The sequence below is a fragment of the Dermacentor variabilis genome, chromosome 1 (assembly GCF_050947875.1).
Source record: "Dermacentor variabilis isolate Ectoservices chromosome 1, ASM5094787v1, whole genome shotgun sequence".
Taxonomy (NCBI): Eukaryota; Metazoa; Arthropoda; class Arachnida; order Ixodida; family Ixodidae; genus Dermacentor; species Dermacentor variabilis.
In genome coordinates this window covers 51,735,727-51,754,677 of record NC_134568.1, presented here as the reverse complement: position 1 = coordinate 51,754,677, position 18,951 = coordinate 51,735,727, and the positions used below count along the sequence as shown (strand labels likewise).

Below are 18,951 nucleotides of genomic sequence, written 5' to 3'. Positions count from 1 at the left end.
TCTAACGTGCATCTATATTGGTGTACTCTGGTATGGGGGAGGCATGGCTGTGTGCAGAGGGTTGTGCAAGATGGCAGTTACAAGCAGCAACAGCATTGCTGTTACTGAAGAGATTCACCTGTAGACTACATTGCGGCGGTTGAGCTGGCTCACTGGTGTCAAAATTATTGGTAGATATGTTCTGTTGTGAAAAGAAAAGCTGTGCTTGTTCAGATGAAAATGCAGTCCCGTGAAACACAAATTTACAAGCTCTCAGTGTACAAGTTTGCTAGCAGCATACCCTGTTGGTGGCTTCTGCTGATCATGTGATGTTCTTTTTTTCTGCCCTCTTGTTCATGCAACAATAGTGTCCCTCTGGAGGTGAACTATGTTCGTCTTAACACCAAGCAAGGGATGGGTGTGTATGAGTACCACATTGACTATGTGCCTGTCATCGACTCTAAGCGCACGCGGTGCCAGCTTCTTAGCAGTGACCCAGTGCTGGCAGTTATTGGACGGACCCGCGTCTTTGATGGTATGAAGCTCTACCTTCCACACCAGCTGCAACAGCAGGTCAGCATTTCTTGTTCTCTCTTGCAATGTGACCACGTTGTCCATGTTGCCTGATGTGTACCGTTGGCACCTCTAAAGTTTTGCTGTACAGCTGCAACAGAAAAGGATTAGCACAAGTGATCGATGACTGGAGCGCAAGATTGCAACACAGGGTGCCCTTGTTCCCGAGCACGCCGATAATGAGAGTGCCAGACATGATCCATGTTTCAAAGTGAGGATGGCCAGTAGAAAGAAATACGCCCTAAAGTCTGCATTTTTAATGCTATCTTATGCATCACTTTTTGGCCACCTTTGCTTTCAAACATGGATTATGCCTGGCATTCTCGTTATTGGCGTGCTTGGGAACAATAGCGCCGCCTATCACGTAATTGCTGCATGAGTCAGCAGTCACTTGTGCTAATCTTATTTTGTTGCAGCTGTGCATTCAAACCTCTTTAGAAGTATGTTATAATAAACTATAAACAGTAGAACACCGGTTATGCGTTTCCCGTTTTTACGACGGATTAGGGCAGTCATGGTGAACATGGAATGCATTGTACAACTGCGAACCCAATGGCGTATGCGTGAGATGCTCCGCCAGCCTCCGGCAGCACCCTTACGACACCATCTACTCCATCAGGAAGGGGAGAGCGCCTCTTCATAGACTGGTTTCCGGACTCCCTCCTAGTTTTCCAAACTGAATAGCTTTCTTTGCCTCTTTCACCTGTTTTATCGGGATAGCAGTTATATGGACACTTCAGGTGAATTTTCGTCGTCGTCGCCATGATGTTCCATATACAGTGCAGTCCACTTATACATATCAAGAACAAATCTGATCGTTACAACTGATCATTGCTTTATCAGCACTGCCGTTACTGAGCATACCTTTGAAGCTCCGAAACAAAATTTGCCAATTATGGTGAAAAATTGACGTAGAGAGTAGTTCGTGAAAAATGTTAATTTATACCTCTAAACAGTGTGTCAAGTGTTTGGTGTGCTGAAATAGTTGGAAATCTGCATTTGGTTTTGCGGAAGTTTTCAAGTTCACAACCACAGTGTGCATCGTGTCCAGCTGCTGCGCGAACACTGACTGCTATAATTTAACGTGCACGAAATCAATGAGCGACTTGATCGCCGCCAGTGCACTGTGGGGGAACATCAGGGTCGGTGTCAAAGGACGGGCCACTGCCAATCTTGTCGTTACTGCCGCTGCTGTCGTTGCCTCCATCACACAATGCTGTCTCCTGTCGCGACAATGATTGCCCTGTCGGAGGTCTGTCTGCAGAACAAGGCAGCACTATCTGCACTCAGAAACTCCTCCATCGAAGCACCACCTATTTCATAGTGAGTAGCAATGTGCTCTCAGAGTTGAGTGGCTTCTACAGTGTTGGTTTCACCTATGGGGGTTTCGCTCTGGCGCACTAAGCCCACGTTTTCCATTGATCGGCATGGCCACTGGTTCTAGCCTTCATGATCGTGGCGCTCCCAGTTTTCATAATCGTCCGTTTCTAGCTTGTACTTTCGAGTTTTCCAAAATTTGCGGCTTTGTCTCAAGCTATACAGCTTTGTGCTTTGTCGGTGCACCTACCGCTGATTCCACAGCACATCTAGATGCACGCTGAGAGAGAGAGAGGAAGATTATAGAAAGAGAGCACAGGTGCTGTTTGCTTCTCACATTTTTAAAGCGAGAAGCATTGGTGTTTCAGTTACTTTTGTGCTTCAATGCATAAAACAATGCTTTTTTAAAGGACCCCTCCAGGTCTAGCCATATTGATCTGAAAAGTGCAGAGCATACAGTGCACGCTAACGATTCTGTTTGCAAAGTACTGCATTACTACGCGCCACGGAAAAGTCTGAAATTTCAATCCGAACACTGTTTTCCCTTTCCCTTTTGGTGACCGCGCTCCAAGCTGGACGGTGATGTACACTTGTTCCTGCGCCTACGTACTCATGTTCACAGTGTGACGTCAATCATTGAGACACGTGACTTCGAGAATTATTCAAGGCAACATCTGTTATTTGTATGATGTGTTTCTTGAATTGACAAATTGAAGTTTAGAGAAATAATAAAACACACAAATGGGATGTCTGCGTGTTCTTTGTTTTACTTTGCACCTAAGCAAGTGAGGTGTACTTTCGCTTCGTCTGCTTGTTTCCACGGTCGTACAGTCACGTGCGCAGGCACCGAAACTGTGCCATTTTCTACCTTATTCCAGTGCGTGATCGTGCTCTGTGGTCCGCTTGTGTCTCTGCCTCAGCATTCATGTAGCACTGAATTATACCACTCTTTTCACTATCTCGCGTGTTTGTTTGCTTTTCGGAAGGGTTTTTCAACATTTTGGAGAGTTCTACAGTGCACGCAACACTCATAGGGGGGAGGGGTCAATAGTTGATGGAAGTGCCGCTGTTCCTATTTGCGGCGGCACCCTCAGAACGGCGGCGCTTGGGGCGAGTATCGATAGTTTGTGGAAGAGCAGACACCGCTCGCGGGTTTCTCTTTCTCTGTTGAAAGCATGGGTTGAAAGGCATTGGCATTGGTTTGACGCATTCCACTTGACTGCTTCCCCAGTCTTCATGAGTACTCCAGGCCCACTAATTGTTCGGCACTCATTCACAGCAGCGTTCAAGAGGGCTGCGATCCTTTACGCCGAAGAAACAAATCACTGTGCAGCGGGCCGCAATTTCTATGTTTCTGAACGGCTGGTGCAAGAGTGGAGACTGCAGCGAAGCGAAATTTTCACCTGTGACGGCAAGAGAGAAATTTCCCATGTGCCTAAGTCTGGACGCTTTCCGGAGCTGTAGGCTAGGCTTGCAGCGTACGTCGCTGAAATGCGTAATCGGTCTCTGCTAGTGAAGTGCGACATGGTGATGAAACAAGCCCGGACCTTCGCCTTTTAAGGCCCTGCTCCGCCATGAGTACGAGTGGCTGGCGGCAGAATACCGCGAAATTACGCCAACCGGAGCTGTCAAAAGAGCGTCACTGACGGCTGCGTGTGGTTGGGTGCATTCGGCGTGGGCTGCTGTCCCACAAGATGTCGTGGTGCGGTCGTTTGCCAAATGTGAAATTTCGCTGGACCACGACGCGCTGTGGGACTGCAGCAACGATGACGATGGCAGCACTAGTGAAGACGAGTAGTCCAGTTACCATGTCAGCTACTAATAAATTTTCGTTGTCGAATGCGCCCTCGGGTATGGTGTTTTCTTTCTTTTTTTTTCCTGTCACGCGATATAGGGGGGTCGACTTACATTCAAGTCGACTTACAATCGTGTAAATACGGTAGAAACAGCACTGAGCACACTGGAACTAGCACAGTAATTGTCATTGGGCACGTCCATAACTAGCACGTCTTTGTCGTTTCTACATTGCCGAGACATTCTCCTCGGAGCAGGAACACAGGGCATGGAAACAGGTCGCAAACGAAAATGGTGCTGTAGCCCTGTATGATGTCCTCTGTCGCAAAAGGCAGCAGCATACCTTTCTGAATGAGAAAGCAGTCAGATGGAGACAGTAATGCAGCAACAGTGTCTGAGATTCTGCTGCAGGACATAGGCACAACCGTTGAGGCGTTCGGAGGTATGTCGGCTTGGACAAGTCATTTCCTCGAAAGCGAAGAATTGTCGGTGAGCGGCAAATTTAACAGCGGTGAGAGCTCTATTTCGGCCCAGCTGAAATCCCAGCCGAGGATAACGTCATGAGAGCACGAGGAAAGGATGATGGAATTCTGTGGTGTATAGAACGTCGTCAATGACAACACGAGCAGTGCAAGCTGCCAAGGGGGAACATGCTGAGTAGTGACTGCAGAGAGGCAGTCCAGAGAGGTGTCGTGACTTTCTGAAGTAAGCGACAAAACTTAGCGTTCATAACACATACGGTGGCTCCAGTGTCCACGATTGCAGATGCGCGAACACCGTCAACAAACACTTCGATTACGTTCAAGGGACTGCCGTGAGGACTTTCACATTTCTACGCTGTCGGAGCCCTTGCCTCTTGGACTGCGACGATTAGTTTTCCTTGTCCCGAGTTACGGGGCAACGTCGAGCGAGAGTGAGTGATGGGGTAGGGAAGGTCAACGGCGGGTAGTTGCGGTCGGGTGCAATGTCGGCGACATAGCCGACGGGGGGTCATAATGTGGATAATTGGACTGGCTTTTCACGAGTGGTGCGGCACTAGGCAGCTGCCCACGATTTCAAAAACGTGTGATGTGACTTGTGTAGCTGCATACAAAGCATATTGGCTGGTTGTCGGGAGTGCGCCACCGGCTCGCTGGGGCAGCTCCCATCCATGTCACAGGACGCATTATATGGGGCCACTGCTGACATAATTGCATGGCGGGTGGCAGTCGGGGTGTAGGCATGTAGTTGTCAGAACAGGGAGACATACTTGAAGAGAGTGGCTGGGTCCTCGCGATTTCAGCGTAGCTGAGTAGTGCAGCTGCCGGAACCTATTGAGGTGGCGCAACGACGTCAGCGTAGCTTAGTGGTGCAGCTGAAAAAGAATGTTGGCTCTGGTCTGGTAAGACCTCGGCGATTTCCTGCTCGATCGCGCGACAGAGCGGATGCATAAAATTTGATCCAGGTTGTTGGAGATTGGGCGGCTGAGCGAAGGGTATCAAGGAGGGCTGGTGTGCAACTTCCTCCCGAACAAATGCTGGAGAGCTTGACCCACTAGAAAGCGTTGGAAAGGATGGCCCACTATAGTGTTTGTCTTCTTCGCTACAAGAAAAGCAAACTAAACCTCATTCATTGACATATTTACCATTGAAACAGCCTAGCAAGTTCCAGGCACATAGTCTTAACACAGAAGATAAGCTAATAAGCTCACTGACTAATCACACAGCTATTCGCTTCCATGTGTGCTGCTTTTCAAGGTTTGCTACCGATTTTTCATGCCAGGGAATGACGCTGATCCTCGTCACCTGTGCGTCGTGAATAGTGGCCAGCATCCACATACGCCTGCCACACTTTCATGTGAAAGTTATCTTGCGGGATGTTTATTATTGATAATACGTCATTTAACTTCCCTTACTGATTGCCAGTTACTTGTATAGTGTGTGCAGCGAGCAGATTAACAGTAAATAGGTTAATCTAATCACCATGGATGAGTGGAAAAATCACTCTGAAGCCGCAGTTTGCAAACACAAACAATGCACTTTAGTGGTAATTACTTTAACAAGTAATGATACATTGTCATTGTGAATTATTGTCAAATATTCATTCTTGTTCATGGTTGCGAGACATACAGAGAGCGTGCCCCCATGTGGCACGGACTTCTCCTGTCGTCGACAACCGTGGCACTGGCAGAGCGCTGAAAATGCACCGCGAAGTAGCAAACCTTATGCTACATGTGCCACAGTGACGACAAACAACTGCCGCTTTCCATTGTGGATTCTGTGTCGGCCATTATTATCCCATTTGTAGGATAGTTTCAGCAGTGCTTACACTGGAGCAAAGCGTGAGGTGGAGAGTGCAGTTGCATGCATGTGTATAAAGGAGCGTTCTTACTCACAAGAATGATGGTATGGAGGTTGACAAGCCTGTGTGACGCATTTGTGTAAGTGTTTTAAAATGAATGTATCCCTCTTACAGGTAACAAGCATACCAACAGTACTGGCCTCAGATGGCACTCCTGTGACAGTGAACATCAAGTTTGTAAAAAAGACACCACCATCACAGTGCCTCCACCTGTATAATGTGCTTTTCAAAAAGGTGATGCACTGCCTGCAGCTGACTCAGATTGGCCGTAACTACTTTGACCGCAAGGGCGCTGTTGTGGTGCCTCAGCATAAGTAAGTACCCGATACTTTCCTAGATATGGTACCACTCAGTGAATACAGTAAAACCTCGGGGATACGAGTCTAAAGGAGTCGCCTAAAATATTCGTATTATCCGAAATTCGTATCGCCAAAAAGCAAATGAAATCGGCATGTTAAAGAACCAGAAACTCATTTTTAGAAATTTATTCATGATAGAAGTCCCGGATGCCCTTCCGGGTTTTTTTTCTTTGCCAGGTCAACTAGCATGTAATTCTGGAAGTTGTACCAAAACTTCACAAAACCAGCTTTGCGAGAATGTGTGATACAGCACAAAGCGCGAGCCCCCCCCCCCCCCCCCCCCCCAGCGACAACATGGGATAGACTGCCACTTCCGGACAGTTTCCACTCCGTACAGTGCATGCCCTTGCTGTGTTTGCAGCTGCCTTCCTCTGGCCTCCCCAGGTGCTGCGAACGTGGAAATGGTCCACCTGCTTGCCTGCCTCGGCCTGCCGCTGCGCAGCCTCCTCACCACTTTGCTGCCGGTGGTCGCGGCAGCCGCAGTTCTCTCATTCGTATCACCTGAATCAGCACGGGGGAGTGTTTGGCACATCCAAAATGTGGCACATAGTATGCAGCACACTTCAACTGGGAAGTTGTACTAATTCGTATCACCCCAAAATTCGTACTAGCCATAATGGTATCACCGAGGTTTCACTGTATAACTAATGATTGCTATTGTGTATTACGTAGTGTATGGAGTGTGTGTAAAAGCAGCCTTTATATAATGGAAGGATAGCTATTACAGCGAAATCTCGTTACTATGAACTCCACATTAACGAACTTTTCAGATCAACAAACTTCTCAGAAATCCCCAGCAGACGTATGGTTTCAGTGTAAAAAATATTCCAGTAGTCAACATCCGATTTTTTGGACTCTCTAAAGGCCGCAGAAACGTCAGAAAAATCTGGCAGTCCGAAAAAACGAATGCATGCCTTTCACTGCCCCCAAGGGCTCAAACCACCACAGGCAGGTACAAAATAGCTCTGAAAGCCTTCCAGTACACTTATTAGGCGTATCGGTGCTCGTACTGTGACAGGAGACGCCGTGTGCACGCGTGTATAATTAAGAAATACATACAGTCATATCTGTTTAATTCCAACGCACCTAATTCGAACTTGCAGTTTTTTCGAACTGGCGCTGTGGTCCTATCGGAGTTGTGTATTCCAATGTGCAATGTGCTAAATGTGCAAGTATTTGCGACGGTAATTCGTACATACCGTACCCCGACAATGCTTTCATCAGCGCGCCAAATCACGCGCCGGCGCCTCTGACCAGCATTGCTCTAGAAGAAAGGCTTAGGAGAAACCCTTCAACGCCGCATGCGAAAGAAAAAAAATAAAGAACTGTCGCGGAAATTTTACCTTCTCTCAAATGGCAAGGGCGGCATTTCTGCGTTGCGCTGTAAAATTACGTCCTCACTTGCGGAAATAAGCGTGCTTATAAACGCTCACCGGGTTCTGAAGGCCACACCACTGCGCATTCGCGGTCGCGGAGAACGGCGGGCAGGCGAGAGTTCTCGCCCTCTCTCGAGATGCCTCGGGACCCCGCGAGAATCAATGTCCCACTGGTTCATCTTCGGCTGCTTATTTTATCTTCAAATTCGAGATGCAACTTGTTGTCAAGAAAAGGAAAAAGTCTCACTGTCTCTACGAAACACGCCATCAGCCAGGCTCATGTTGAAATGACAGCGCGAGAATGAAGCCCGCCAAGAAAATGCGGCGCGCTCGCCGGTCGGGCTTGCTGGCGAGAGCATTGACCTCGCCGCCCACGTGACGACTTCGGCGTTTGTGATTGGCTCGTTCGGGTTTCCGGAAACGCAGCACCGCTAAAAAATGGGTTCGGGACCCATCCTCGCGCGGCAGAGAATTCTTGCCGCGAAAGTGCCTTTCGTGGCGTGCGTTTTTAAGCGCACCGCCTTGTGCGCGCTTATTTCCGCAATAAAGGAAGTAGCATAATGCCCTAGCCACACTTGCGGTAAAATGTGCGCTACAATAGGGGTCTGACCTGGGCCGATTTTTCGTGGCTCGCTTGCTGCTGCGGCGAGCCGCGGCGCAGGAGACCAAAAAGAGTGGCCCCTGCAGTGACATACGTGCAGGAAACTGCTATCATGCAGACCCACCCGACCGCTCTATTCGCACTCACGTCTGCTTCAGCTGGACTGCTTGTTTCGCACCATCGTCTGCTGGCGTCAGCTCTTGCTCGCGCTTGCTTTGGTTGGCTTGGTTTTTTTACAATGACGCATCTAAACCGAGACATCACGCTGGAAAGGTTGTTGGAGACAGTGTGCCATATCCGATTCAGCACGACAACACAGACCCTGAATACGAGGACACGAAGGCGACACCCAGGAGCTCATTCTCCTTGCCTTTTGCATGTGGCGCCGCCGCAACAGACGGAAGCTCACCAACATGATTCTGATTAGTGGCAACGACTTCGTCATAGACATGACTCGTGTTCAGAACGCAGCACGAAGAAGATAAACACAGTGCTGATCTGTCAGCAGACAAAGTAAAAAACACGTGAGCATGCAGAGGGTAGCAGCAGCGGAGGCCCAGTCCAGCCTCTGCAACTCCGCTGCTTCGGTGGCTGTAGGTGGCAGGTGGAAGAGGTAGTTCACACCATCCAGCAAGCTGGTGGGAAAGCAAATCCGCTCCCCTCCCGCCTTTCCTCTCAACTACGCTCCCCTCACTTTCAACTCCCTCATAACTTCCTCATCTTCGACGGTCTCCACGCACGCCAGCCTCGCCGGCCCGGCGCCAGCTTAGCCCGCTCCTTGAAGTTGGTTTTCTGCCGTTATCGGGAAGCGAGCATTGGAGGCCGGCGGGGGCTGTTTCGTGGTCCTCGCGCGCTGTGTGCATGCGCGCCACAATATTTCACGACTTGCACTGTTCTTGCATCGTGCTAAGGTAAACAAATACTTCTAAAACAAGTCCTTCTAATTCGAACAAATTTTCGGGCCCCTTTGAGTTCAAATTATGGAGATTCAACTAAACTGTCCCGTGAGAATTGCCCCTTCCCACTCTTGGTACGATTCATCGCAATACTACACATGTGCTTCACCGTGTAACACTGATGTATTGAGGCGAAGCTAGCTTTCGGGAACCGGCATTATGCAAGGCGTCGAAGCCATTGGGTAGCATTACAAAGGCAAAGTCGGTGCCATTGCTAACAGCGACGAATTGTTTCAATGAAAAACATGGCACTGCAAGAATGGTACTGCTATAACAACTGCAAAGAGGAGTCACAAATGGCAAATAACATGCAAGCTCCACCGAGACATTGCATTTGTAGCCCCAAAATGGACCTTTTAAAACGTGCGAGAAGGTTGCCTCTCAGCCTCTTAGCTTGAGAAATCCACAAGCGTCTTGCCATATACTTCTCACTGGCTTGCACGAGGAAGCCCCATGTCTGTCGACATTGCTTGCTTTATGAAAAGCTTGCCAGAATCCTTCTCCAAGGCACCAGGTGCTTTATGTAGTGCAACGGAAGGTCCCTCGCGATAACTAAGCCCTGCAGGGACTGAATTATCTGCAGGGCCTCCTCTGAGGACAACGTTGAGACAGCCTGCCTTACCGCATCATCGCTGCCATCGTCGCTATCTGATGCAAGCACGTTCACGACAATCGCCTCGGTTAGAAGCTCTTAATTCCAAATCTATAGCCGTGCGCTTTCTTTTCACTGGCAACATCATGCATTGCTGGCGATCAGCGGGTGGATCAGCCATCTTCCGTTTCGGCAGCGAGTCAAATGAGGCTGAGAAACCACACTCAGAGTTTCTCTTCTTTTTTCTTGTCAAGGTTTTCGCATTCCATTACCTTTCGGCATGGACACCCAGCAGCCAGGCTCCATCGTTATAAGCGATAATGCGCCATGGGGGCACTATAGTAAACTGGTTATTTTACCTTAGAAAACATACAAAAATTAACGGTGCAGCAGCTTCTCATTGTTATAACTAGGTGTGTGAATATTAGAAAATTTTGAATATTATCAATTATATATTTTATATATTCGTATTCAATTTGAAAACTGGCTAGTCAAAAATTTTCGAATATTCGAAACAAATCGAATATATTGCTGGCTGTGCAGGAGCAAACATGGTTCTTAGCTTTTATTACTAATCTAAGAAAATGACTGATCTTGTGCTGAATTTTGCGATAATTTCATGCTGCTGGCGAAATTGCGCCTGTAAAACAAGCTTTGCCACTGGACGTCTAAGCTGTGCAGGAAAGCCAGCCTCTCAATAGCAAGGGGCATTGGTTTGCGAACAGCGAGGGTACTCATTTGAGTGTTCCGCCCTGAGTCCTGAGCTTATTGCTTGACAGCAAACGTGATGAGTGATGGCTGTTACAGGGTAAAATGGCTCAGAGTTATGGAAACTTCTTCATGATTATGATAATAATATAATAATCATCAGCAGCAGCAGCCTGTTATATGTCCACTGCAGGACAAAGGCCTCTCCCTGCAATCTCCAATTACCCACGTCCTGTGCCAACCGATTCCAACTAGCGCCCGCGAATTTCCTGCTTTCATTGCTCCACCTAGTCTTCTGCCGTCCTCGACTGCATTTCCCTTCTCTTGGAACGCATTCAGTAACCCTAATGGTCCAACGGTTATCTAACCGGTGCATTACATGACTTGCCCAGCTCCATTTTTTTTCTCTTGATGTCAGTCAGAATATTGTCTATACCCATTTGCTCTCTGATCCAAACCACTCTTTCTGTCTCTTAACATTATGCCTAGCAATCTTCGTTCCATCGCTCTTTGTGCGGTCCTTAACTTGTTCTCAAGCTTCTTTGTCAGTCTCCAAGTCTCTGCCCCATATGTCAGCACTGATAAAATGCATTGATGGTACACCTTCCTTTTCACTGACAATGGTAAGCTTCCAGTGAGGAGCTGAAAATGTCTGCCATATGCGATCCAATCCATTTTTATTCTCCTATGAATTTCCTTCTCATGATTAGGGTTCCCTATGATTGGTTGACCTAGGTAAGGATACTCCTCCACATACTCTAGAAGCTGACTGGCTATCCTGAACTCTTGTTCCCTTGACCTTAACCCCACTCTTGCACTCTCTCTGTTAATGTCCTCAATCATTTGTTGTAACTCGCCTGCCTTGTTGCTGAATAGAACAATGTCATCAGCAAATCGAAAGTTGCTGAGACATTCGCCGTCGATCCTTACTCCTAAACCTTCCTAGTTTAATAGCTTGAATATTTCTTCCAAGCGCGCAGTGAATGCATTGGAGAGATTGTGTCTCCTTGTTTGACCCCTTTCTTTATAGGTATCTTCCTGCTTTTCTTGTGTAGAATTAAGGTAGCTGTAGAACCTTTGTAGATATTTTCCAAGGTATCTACGTAAGCGTTCTGTACTCCTTGATTACGTAATGCCTCTATGACTGCTGGTGTCTCTACTTAATCAAATGCCTTTTCGTAATCTATGAAAGCCATATAGAGAGGCTTATTGTACTCTTTGGATTTCTCGATAACCTGATTAATGAAATGGATGTAATCCATTGTAGAGTATCCCTTCCTGAAGCCAGCCTGTTCCTTTGGTTGACTAAAGTCCAGTGTTGTCCGTATTCTACTGGATATAATTTTGGTAAATATGTTATATAATACTGAGAGTAAGCTAATGGGCCTATAATTTTTCAATTCTTTAACGCCCCTCTTTTTGTGGATTAGTATGATGTTTGCATTCTTCCAGTTTTCTGGGACCCTTGCAGTCGATGACACTTCATACAAAGAGCCGCCAGTTTTCGAAGCAGTATGCCTCCTCCATCTTTGAATAAATCGACTGTTATTCCATTTTCTCCTGCCGCTCTTACTCGTTTCATGTCTTGCAAGGCCCTTCTGACACCTCATTGCTAGTTTAGGAGGAGTTTCTGTATCCTGTTCATTACTGTTTCTAATGGAGGTATCCTGACTCCTCTGGGCATTGTACAGGTAAGTGTAGAATTCTTCCGCTGCTTTTACTATATCTTCGAGATTGCTGGTGATATTACCCTGCTTATCTTTCAGTGTATATATCTTGGTTTGTCCTATGCCAAGTTCCTTTTTCACTGATTTCAGGCTGCGTCCATTTTTTACGGCTTATTCAGTCTTTCTCAAGTTATAGTTTCGAATATCACTTATTTTTGCCTTGTTGATCAGTTTTGACAGTTCTGCGAATTCTATCTTATCTCTTGAGTTGAACACTTTCATTTTTTGTCGTTTCTTTGTTAGGTTCTTTGTTACTTGGGAGAGCTTGCCTGCTGTTTGACTTGGAGCCTTGCCTCCCACTTCAATGGCTGCCTCTGAAGCCAGCCTAGTTACGGTTTCATTCATTGCCTCTATGTCATCTTCATCTCTCTGTTCTAAGGCTGCATATTTGTTTGCAAGTACCAGCCTGAATTTGTCTGCTTTTACCCTTACTGCCTCTAGGTTGACCTGTTTCTTCTTGAACAATTTTGCTCTTTGTCTTTTTAAATTGAGGTGAATCCTAGCCCTCGATCACTAACCTATGATCACTGCACTTTACCCTACCTATCACCTCTACATCCTGCACTATGCTGGGATCAGCAGAAAGTATGAAATCAATTTCATTTCTTGTTTCACCATTAGGGCTTTTCCAGGTCCACTTTCTGTTGCTACGTTTCCTGAAAAACAACATTCCGTGTTCATTATTCGAAGCTTATTCCTTTCAGCGAATTCTACCAGCATCTCCCCTCTAGCGTTCCTAGAATCGGCACCGTAGTTGCCAATTGCTTGTTCTGCAGCCTGCCTTTTCCCCACTTTTGCATTGAAGTCACCCATTACTACAGTATACTGAATTTGCATTTTTCTCATCGCTAATTCAACATCTTCCTAAAGCTGATCTATTTCATCATCGTGACTGTATGTTGGAGCGTAGGCTTGTACTACCTTTAGTCTATACTACTTATTAAGTTTGATTACGACTACAGCTACTCTCTCATGAATGCTGTAGAGTTCGTCAATGTTGCCTGCTATGTCCTTATGGATTAGGAATCCTATCCCATATTGCTTCTTATCTGGGAGACCTCTATAGCAGAGGACATGTCTATTATTCAGCACTGTATAACCTTCACCAGTTCTTCTAATCTCACTAAGGCCGGTGATATCCCAAATAATGTCTGATAGTTCCTGAAAGAGACCTGCTAAGCTAGCCTCACTCGACAGAGTTCGGTAATTAAAGGTTGACAGGGTCTGTTTCCATTGGGGGCCTGTCCGGACCCAGAGATTCTTGGCACCCTCTGCTGCGTTACAGGTCTGACTGCCACCTTGGTTAGGTACTCCGCAGCGGCTGGGGACTGAGGGCCGGGGCTGAATTGTAGGAATCATTTGGGAGGGGATCAATGGGAAATTGATGTGGTTTAATAAAGCACAGGTTGGCGACAACAGACTAGTGGAAATTTTTCAATTTTCCAAAGCTAATATGAGCCAAATACAGTCGAACCCGACTATATCGAACCCGTTTACATCGAATTATGCCATATATCGAACAATTTCTGGACACGGTATAGTTACAATGAGTATATATAGCAAAAATTACGCATACATCGAACAAAACTAGTAGCGACTCCCGATATATCGAACGTCAAGCGGCGGAAAGTGCCCCCGGAAGTTGGCTTTCCCTCGCGGTGACGGGAAAACCCGGCGGCGCGGCTCCATCCAACCGCTCTCCCTACGTGACCGCGCTACCTCGGAGCCGCCGACACCCCCCTACAAAAAATGATCCTGGCCCGCCCGCCAGCAGCGCTTGCTCAGACAGCCAATCAGAAGCTCTTGTGCCCTCGTCGTGCAAGATGGCGTAAGTGCGAGTTGTCTCTCTGATTATCTGATTCATTGTGTGCGCCTTCTCCCGCAGTGTTGCCGTGATGAAGCGGCAGAATTCGTCGTGAAGCTCGAAATCATAAACCGGGTCGAACGCGGTGACAAGTCGGATGTCCCCGCAACGTACAAGATTCCGAGGTACACTCTCGGCACGATCTTGAAGGGGGAAATTAGGGCTAAAGCGGCCTAACTCGCGACCTGGTGCCCGTAGTGCCTGTGGCGCCCGACGCGTACGCACGGCCGTGTGCGAGTGGTTCGTCCAAAATAGCTTCAGCCGTACCGACTTCCGCGTGCTCGGTGATGACTGTAAATTCTGATTAATGCGACGAAGCCGTTGTCGTTGTTGCCGAAGTTTGGAGCGAGCTGTCAGAATTTCCGGAAGCTGTTGACGAATCAACGGTGGACGAGTTTGTGAGCGCAAATGATGGTGTCGCGACCATGGGAGAGCCCGGAAACGAAGACTACATTGCCGACATCGTGCCGAGCACAAGTGAAAATGGGCACTACGAGGAAAGCAACGACCGTCTTTGGCCCACATCCTCCGAAGTGATTGGTGCGCTCGTACTAGTCCGGTGCTTCTGCGCGAATGCGGAATGTTGCGGCCTCAGCTGCTCCGACTCCTTAGACAACGTGGGGAAGTGCGTGCCTCGCACGCAGCGAAATTGCCCAAGCAGAAGAAAATGCAGGACTATTTCGTGCGAAACTAAGCTAGTTTCATCAATAAAGTTATTTTATAAATGGTATGTGCTTTTATGACATCCAATTATTTAGCAGGCTTATATCGAATTATGCTCTATATCGAACTGATAGGCGTTTTTTTGCGAGTTCGATATAGGCGGGTTCGACTGTACGCATTATTTTAGTATAACGGCTTACTAGTCTAATTTTTTTTACCAGTGACAGTGTAGTTGCAATGTTCCAACATGTTAAAATAAAGCAACTTGCTAGTGAGTGCATGTGCATATCATTATTCAATATTTGATGCTAAGTATTCGATTCGTATTTGAAAATTTGGATATTCGCACACTCCTAGTTATAATCGATATATTGTATAAGTGGGTTCCGACTGGATAATGACCCTGTTTCAGTGCATTTATTATTTCTGGCCCTCCATATGGAAACTGCGTCCAGATATAATTAATGTTTTTTAGATCACCGTACTGCTACAATGAACCCTTCGAAGTCGGTCGCAGTAGAAAGAGGGCACACAACGAAGTGCCAAAGCACAGAGACATGGCCAAACTAAAAGCATGGCCGCACGCACCCTGCTCCAATCCAACTGCGATGATGATATGACCTTCCAGATGAGCAAGCGACTGCCGTGCACACATTTCGGAAGCCGTGAAGGCGGTCACCAGTGGTCACGCGTTTTCAAGGCACGCCTCCAGGCTGGAGGTGGGCCAAATACAGCATAAACAGCATGGCGCTGGGCGTGCGTGGGTGCATGCGCAGGTGCGTGCACCGGTGCGATATCGGATTCCATGACGGTGTCACTCTTGTTTTTACGCAATTGTGCGGGTGGTACCATGTGCATTATCCCTGTTTTAACGATTTTGAACAACCATCTACAGTATCAGACCGATTTTCCGGACCTCTCAGGGACTGAAAAATACTCCGACAAATTGAATAGCCTGAAAAATTTGTTCAGCCAAAAAATATTTGTTACGCTTAGAGTGGCTTAAGAAATATCTAAGAATGCCTTGCCTCATTCTGCAATTGAAGGCGATCAGATTTGCTAGGATTTGTGCAAGAGTGACGTCTCTGTATATAGTTGACGAGCGTTACCGCGTTGATGATCTTCGCCAATGGAGATAGCCCTTGAGCTTGAAGAAACAAGCCATTTTTCTTCTCATCACATGGCTCTTGCGAAGGCATAGGTGGTGGCACTGAGCGCACAAATGTGCAGCCGCACAAACATACACAAAGATGTGACAATGCCTCTGAGACAGACTTGCTGTATGGACAAATCACGTGCAGAATGGCGACCGAAAAATATCATCTTCTAAACTTGTGCTCTATCTCGGTAGTTCCTTGTAGTACTGTGGAAGCTACACGAATTATTAGCCATTAGGATGGCTGAATGTCCCTCGAGATGTGCTCATCCATGCCACATCGTCTTCTCAGCATCTGCTCGCCCTGTCAGTATATGCTCCATGGTTGGTGGACTGAAGCAAAAAATGTTTTGACGTCATAACCATGAGCTGCATTTACGTACATGTGACAGTGGGGCTTCGCTTCACCTGTACGCTTTCCCTGCAGCCTCCTTAGGAAGTAGAAAGGGTGAATGCCCTTATAAATGTTCACCTGTGCATACCGTCTTCTCGCCGTTCTCGCTACTGTTATCATGAACCATGCTAGAGTGGGGTAGTAAATTAATGATGCAGTGAACAACTATGCTTTTATAGCATTCCACGTTGTGAGCACACCACCCCTGCTAATGCTGTTGTGCCATCTTGTAATTAGAAATCAAACCAGTTTTGCAGCTCGGCGCAGTGTCTGTATGTAGTCCTAGCAGCAGAAACACAAACTGATCTCAATAATTATGACGAAACATAACTAATGCTTTGACCTCGGCTTGAGATGAGACTTAGCGATGTCTGATTTTGTCGCTTGTTTCTTGCTGACAGGGTGGAGAGCCAGTAACAAGTGCAAATTCAGATAGAAGCGGGTGGTTGGTGCTGTATGAGCACTGCCATGTTGCTAGGTGATGACGGTTAGGCGGTTATTATGGTTACCGGTGGTAACTGGCACAGTAATTCTCTGTAAACAATGTGCATGCGCACAGGTTCTAACATGTCATGTATCGCTGTACCATATCATGTAGTGAGGAAGGACTAGAGTAAAAATTGTGATCACTTCATTGAGCTGCTCCAGATTTAGAAATTTGTGCTCCAAATAAGCTGCCCCAAATTTAAGATTTGCAATTCAAATAGCTTCCCCCCCGCCCCCCCTATAACCTGCTCCAAATTCAAAATATTCTGCTCCAAAAGCAAGATTTTCCTGCTGCAAAAAAGCTGTCCCAGCCCTGCTAGTGCTAAACCATTGATAAATCGTTGCGTTATAAAACGAAAGAAAATGCTAGTTGTTGCCATTGATGACGACGCGGCGGATGATCAAAAGGTATTTTTGCTCAACCAACTCTCTTATTTAGTGGTTTTTGTTTCTGTATTGCTTAGTGCTGCGCTTTTCTTAGTGTTCCGCTTGTTTTGCTGTCTCACAAAGCTCACACTAAACAGTCAACCACATGCACGTGATAATGAAGCGACAGCAGCAAGACTGGCTGTCCTGTCATGTCTGGCTGTGGGACAGCAGAAAAACCTTGCTAGTTTAACCCTTGTTAAATCGGAAAATTGGATAATTCGGACTTGTACTCTGGTCCCGGAAGGCAGGCGTATGCATTAATTAATGGCATAAAACTCTTATTTCGGACGTATTTGTCCATGTACTGGTTAATTAGGACAACTCTTTGAGCATGGAGTGCTATAGATATGCAATGAAAAAGAGCACAAATGGCGCTAGCACCCAACTGAAACGAAGCAGCACTGCATCAGTGGAAACCATAAGGCAATGACAGGAACTAACTCTTTGTGCCTCTATGTTTTGTGCCCATTTGTTGAGTAGCGGCTGCTGCAAATAGTTTCATTTTCACTGGGTGCACACGTTAGTCGTGTGCTTTCCGAACTGCGTGGTCACCATCCATGATCACATCGATAGCAACTATGGCTTCGTCTGCAGCGGTTGCAACAAATTTTAGCTCAGTGCGTGCATTGGTTGTGTGCCTTCAGAACTGCATGGTTGCCGTGCATGATCACATTGATATCGACGGTTTTGTCTGCAGCGGTTGTGCCAAACAGTAGTTTCATTTTGACTCGATGCAATTTGTGGACAATAAGCTGTTGAGGATCAAGAGTGATTCTACCCTGGCTTGAATGCTGGCATCAAACCCACTGGCGAAATTGCAGTGCACGGATGATCTGTTGCCAACCAGCCCACTAGGAGGAAAAAAAATTATGCAGATCCCATGCACTGTGGGAATCGATATAAGTGAAGCTTTCCGTGCTGGATGCTTTGATTGACGATAACTGATGGGTATGTTGACGGCTAAAGCGTAATTTCTTCAACGTTTAGTCTAACACTAGAGCAGTGAGTTCATGTTAAACATTACCTTGCGTGCATCACTGCAGTTTGTGTGCATAGTACAGTGCAGTCCACTTATAATGATACCACATATAACGATATATCGGTTATAACGATGGGTCGACATGAGAGTGTCAGTTTATGCATTAGGTCTATGGGGAAAAAAACCATTTATAACGATAGGTTATTCACCGCATATCGGATATAACGATCAAAATTTTGCAGTCTGGACGGCGTTTTCAGTGCCAAATAATCGTAACACTTGCGTTGCTTAGTTCCCTGAAACGAACGATGTCGAGACGAGGCGATGTTTACCTCGTAAGTTCGTATCTGCCGCCATTACCGCGCAGCACGTCTCGCCCCGCCCGCGCACCGGAGAATAGCTGAGTAGGCGCAGCGCGCCACAAGATGGCGCTAGCTGCTTAATGCGCGTAAAGCCCCTCAATCTCCCAAAGTAGCGCCATTCGCTTCCCTCCTCCTCCGCTCGGCGCGGCCTCGACGGTGGCACCGCCGGTGGTGGGCCTGCCGTAGCAGACGACGGCTAACACGCTACGGGAGGAAATCCGCAGAAATGTTCGTTCGAGCCCTGCGGAGCAGTTTTTTCAATCGAGATCTTTCTTCGTCAGTCGGTAACTGGCCTT

General features: G+C 47.0%; 1 protein-coding gene across 1 annotated transcript in view; it reads left to right on the top strand.

Annotated features, from left to right (window-relative positions):
- Nucleotides 1-18,951, top strand: part of LOC142577884 (piwi-like protein 1) — a 157,418-nt gene that overhangs the window by 45,437 nt on the left and 93,030 nt on the right. Inside the window, exons 6-7 of the mRNA XM_075687316.1 lie at nucleotides 348-552; nucleotides 6,118-6,317. Of these exons, the coding sequence (XP_075543431.1) occupies nucleotides 348-552; nucleotides 6,118-6,317 (405 nt within the window). The remainder of the gene's footprint in view (nucleotides 1-347; nucleotides 553-6,117; nucleotides 6,318-18,951) is intronic.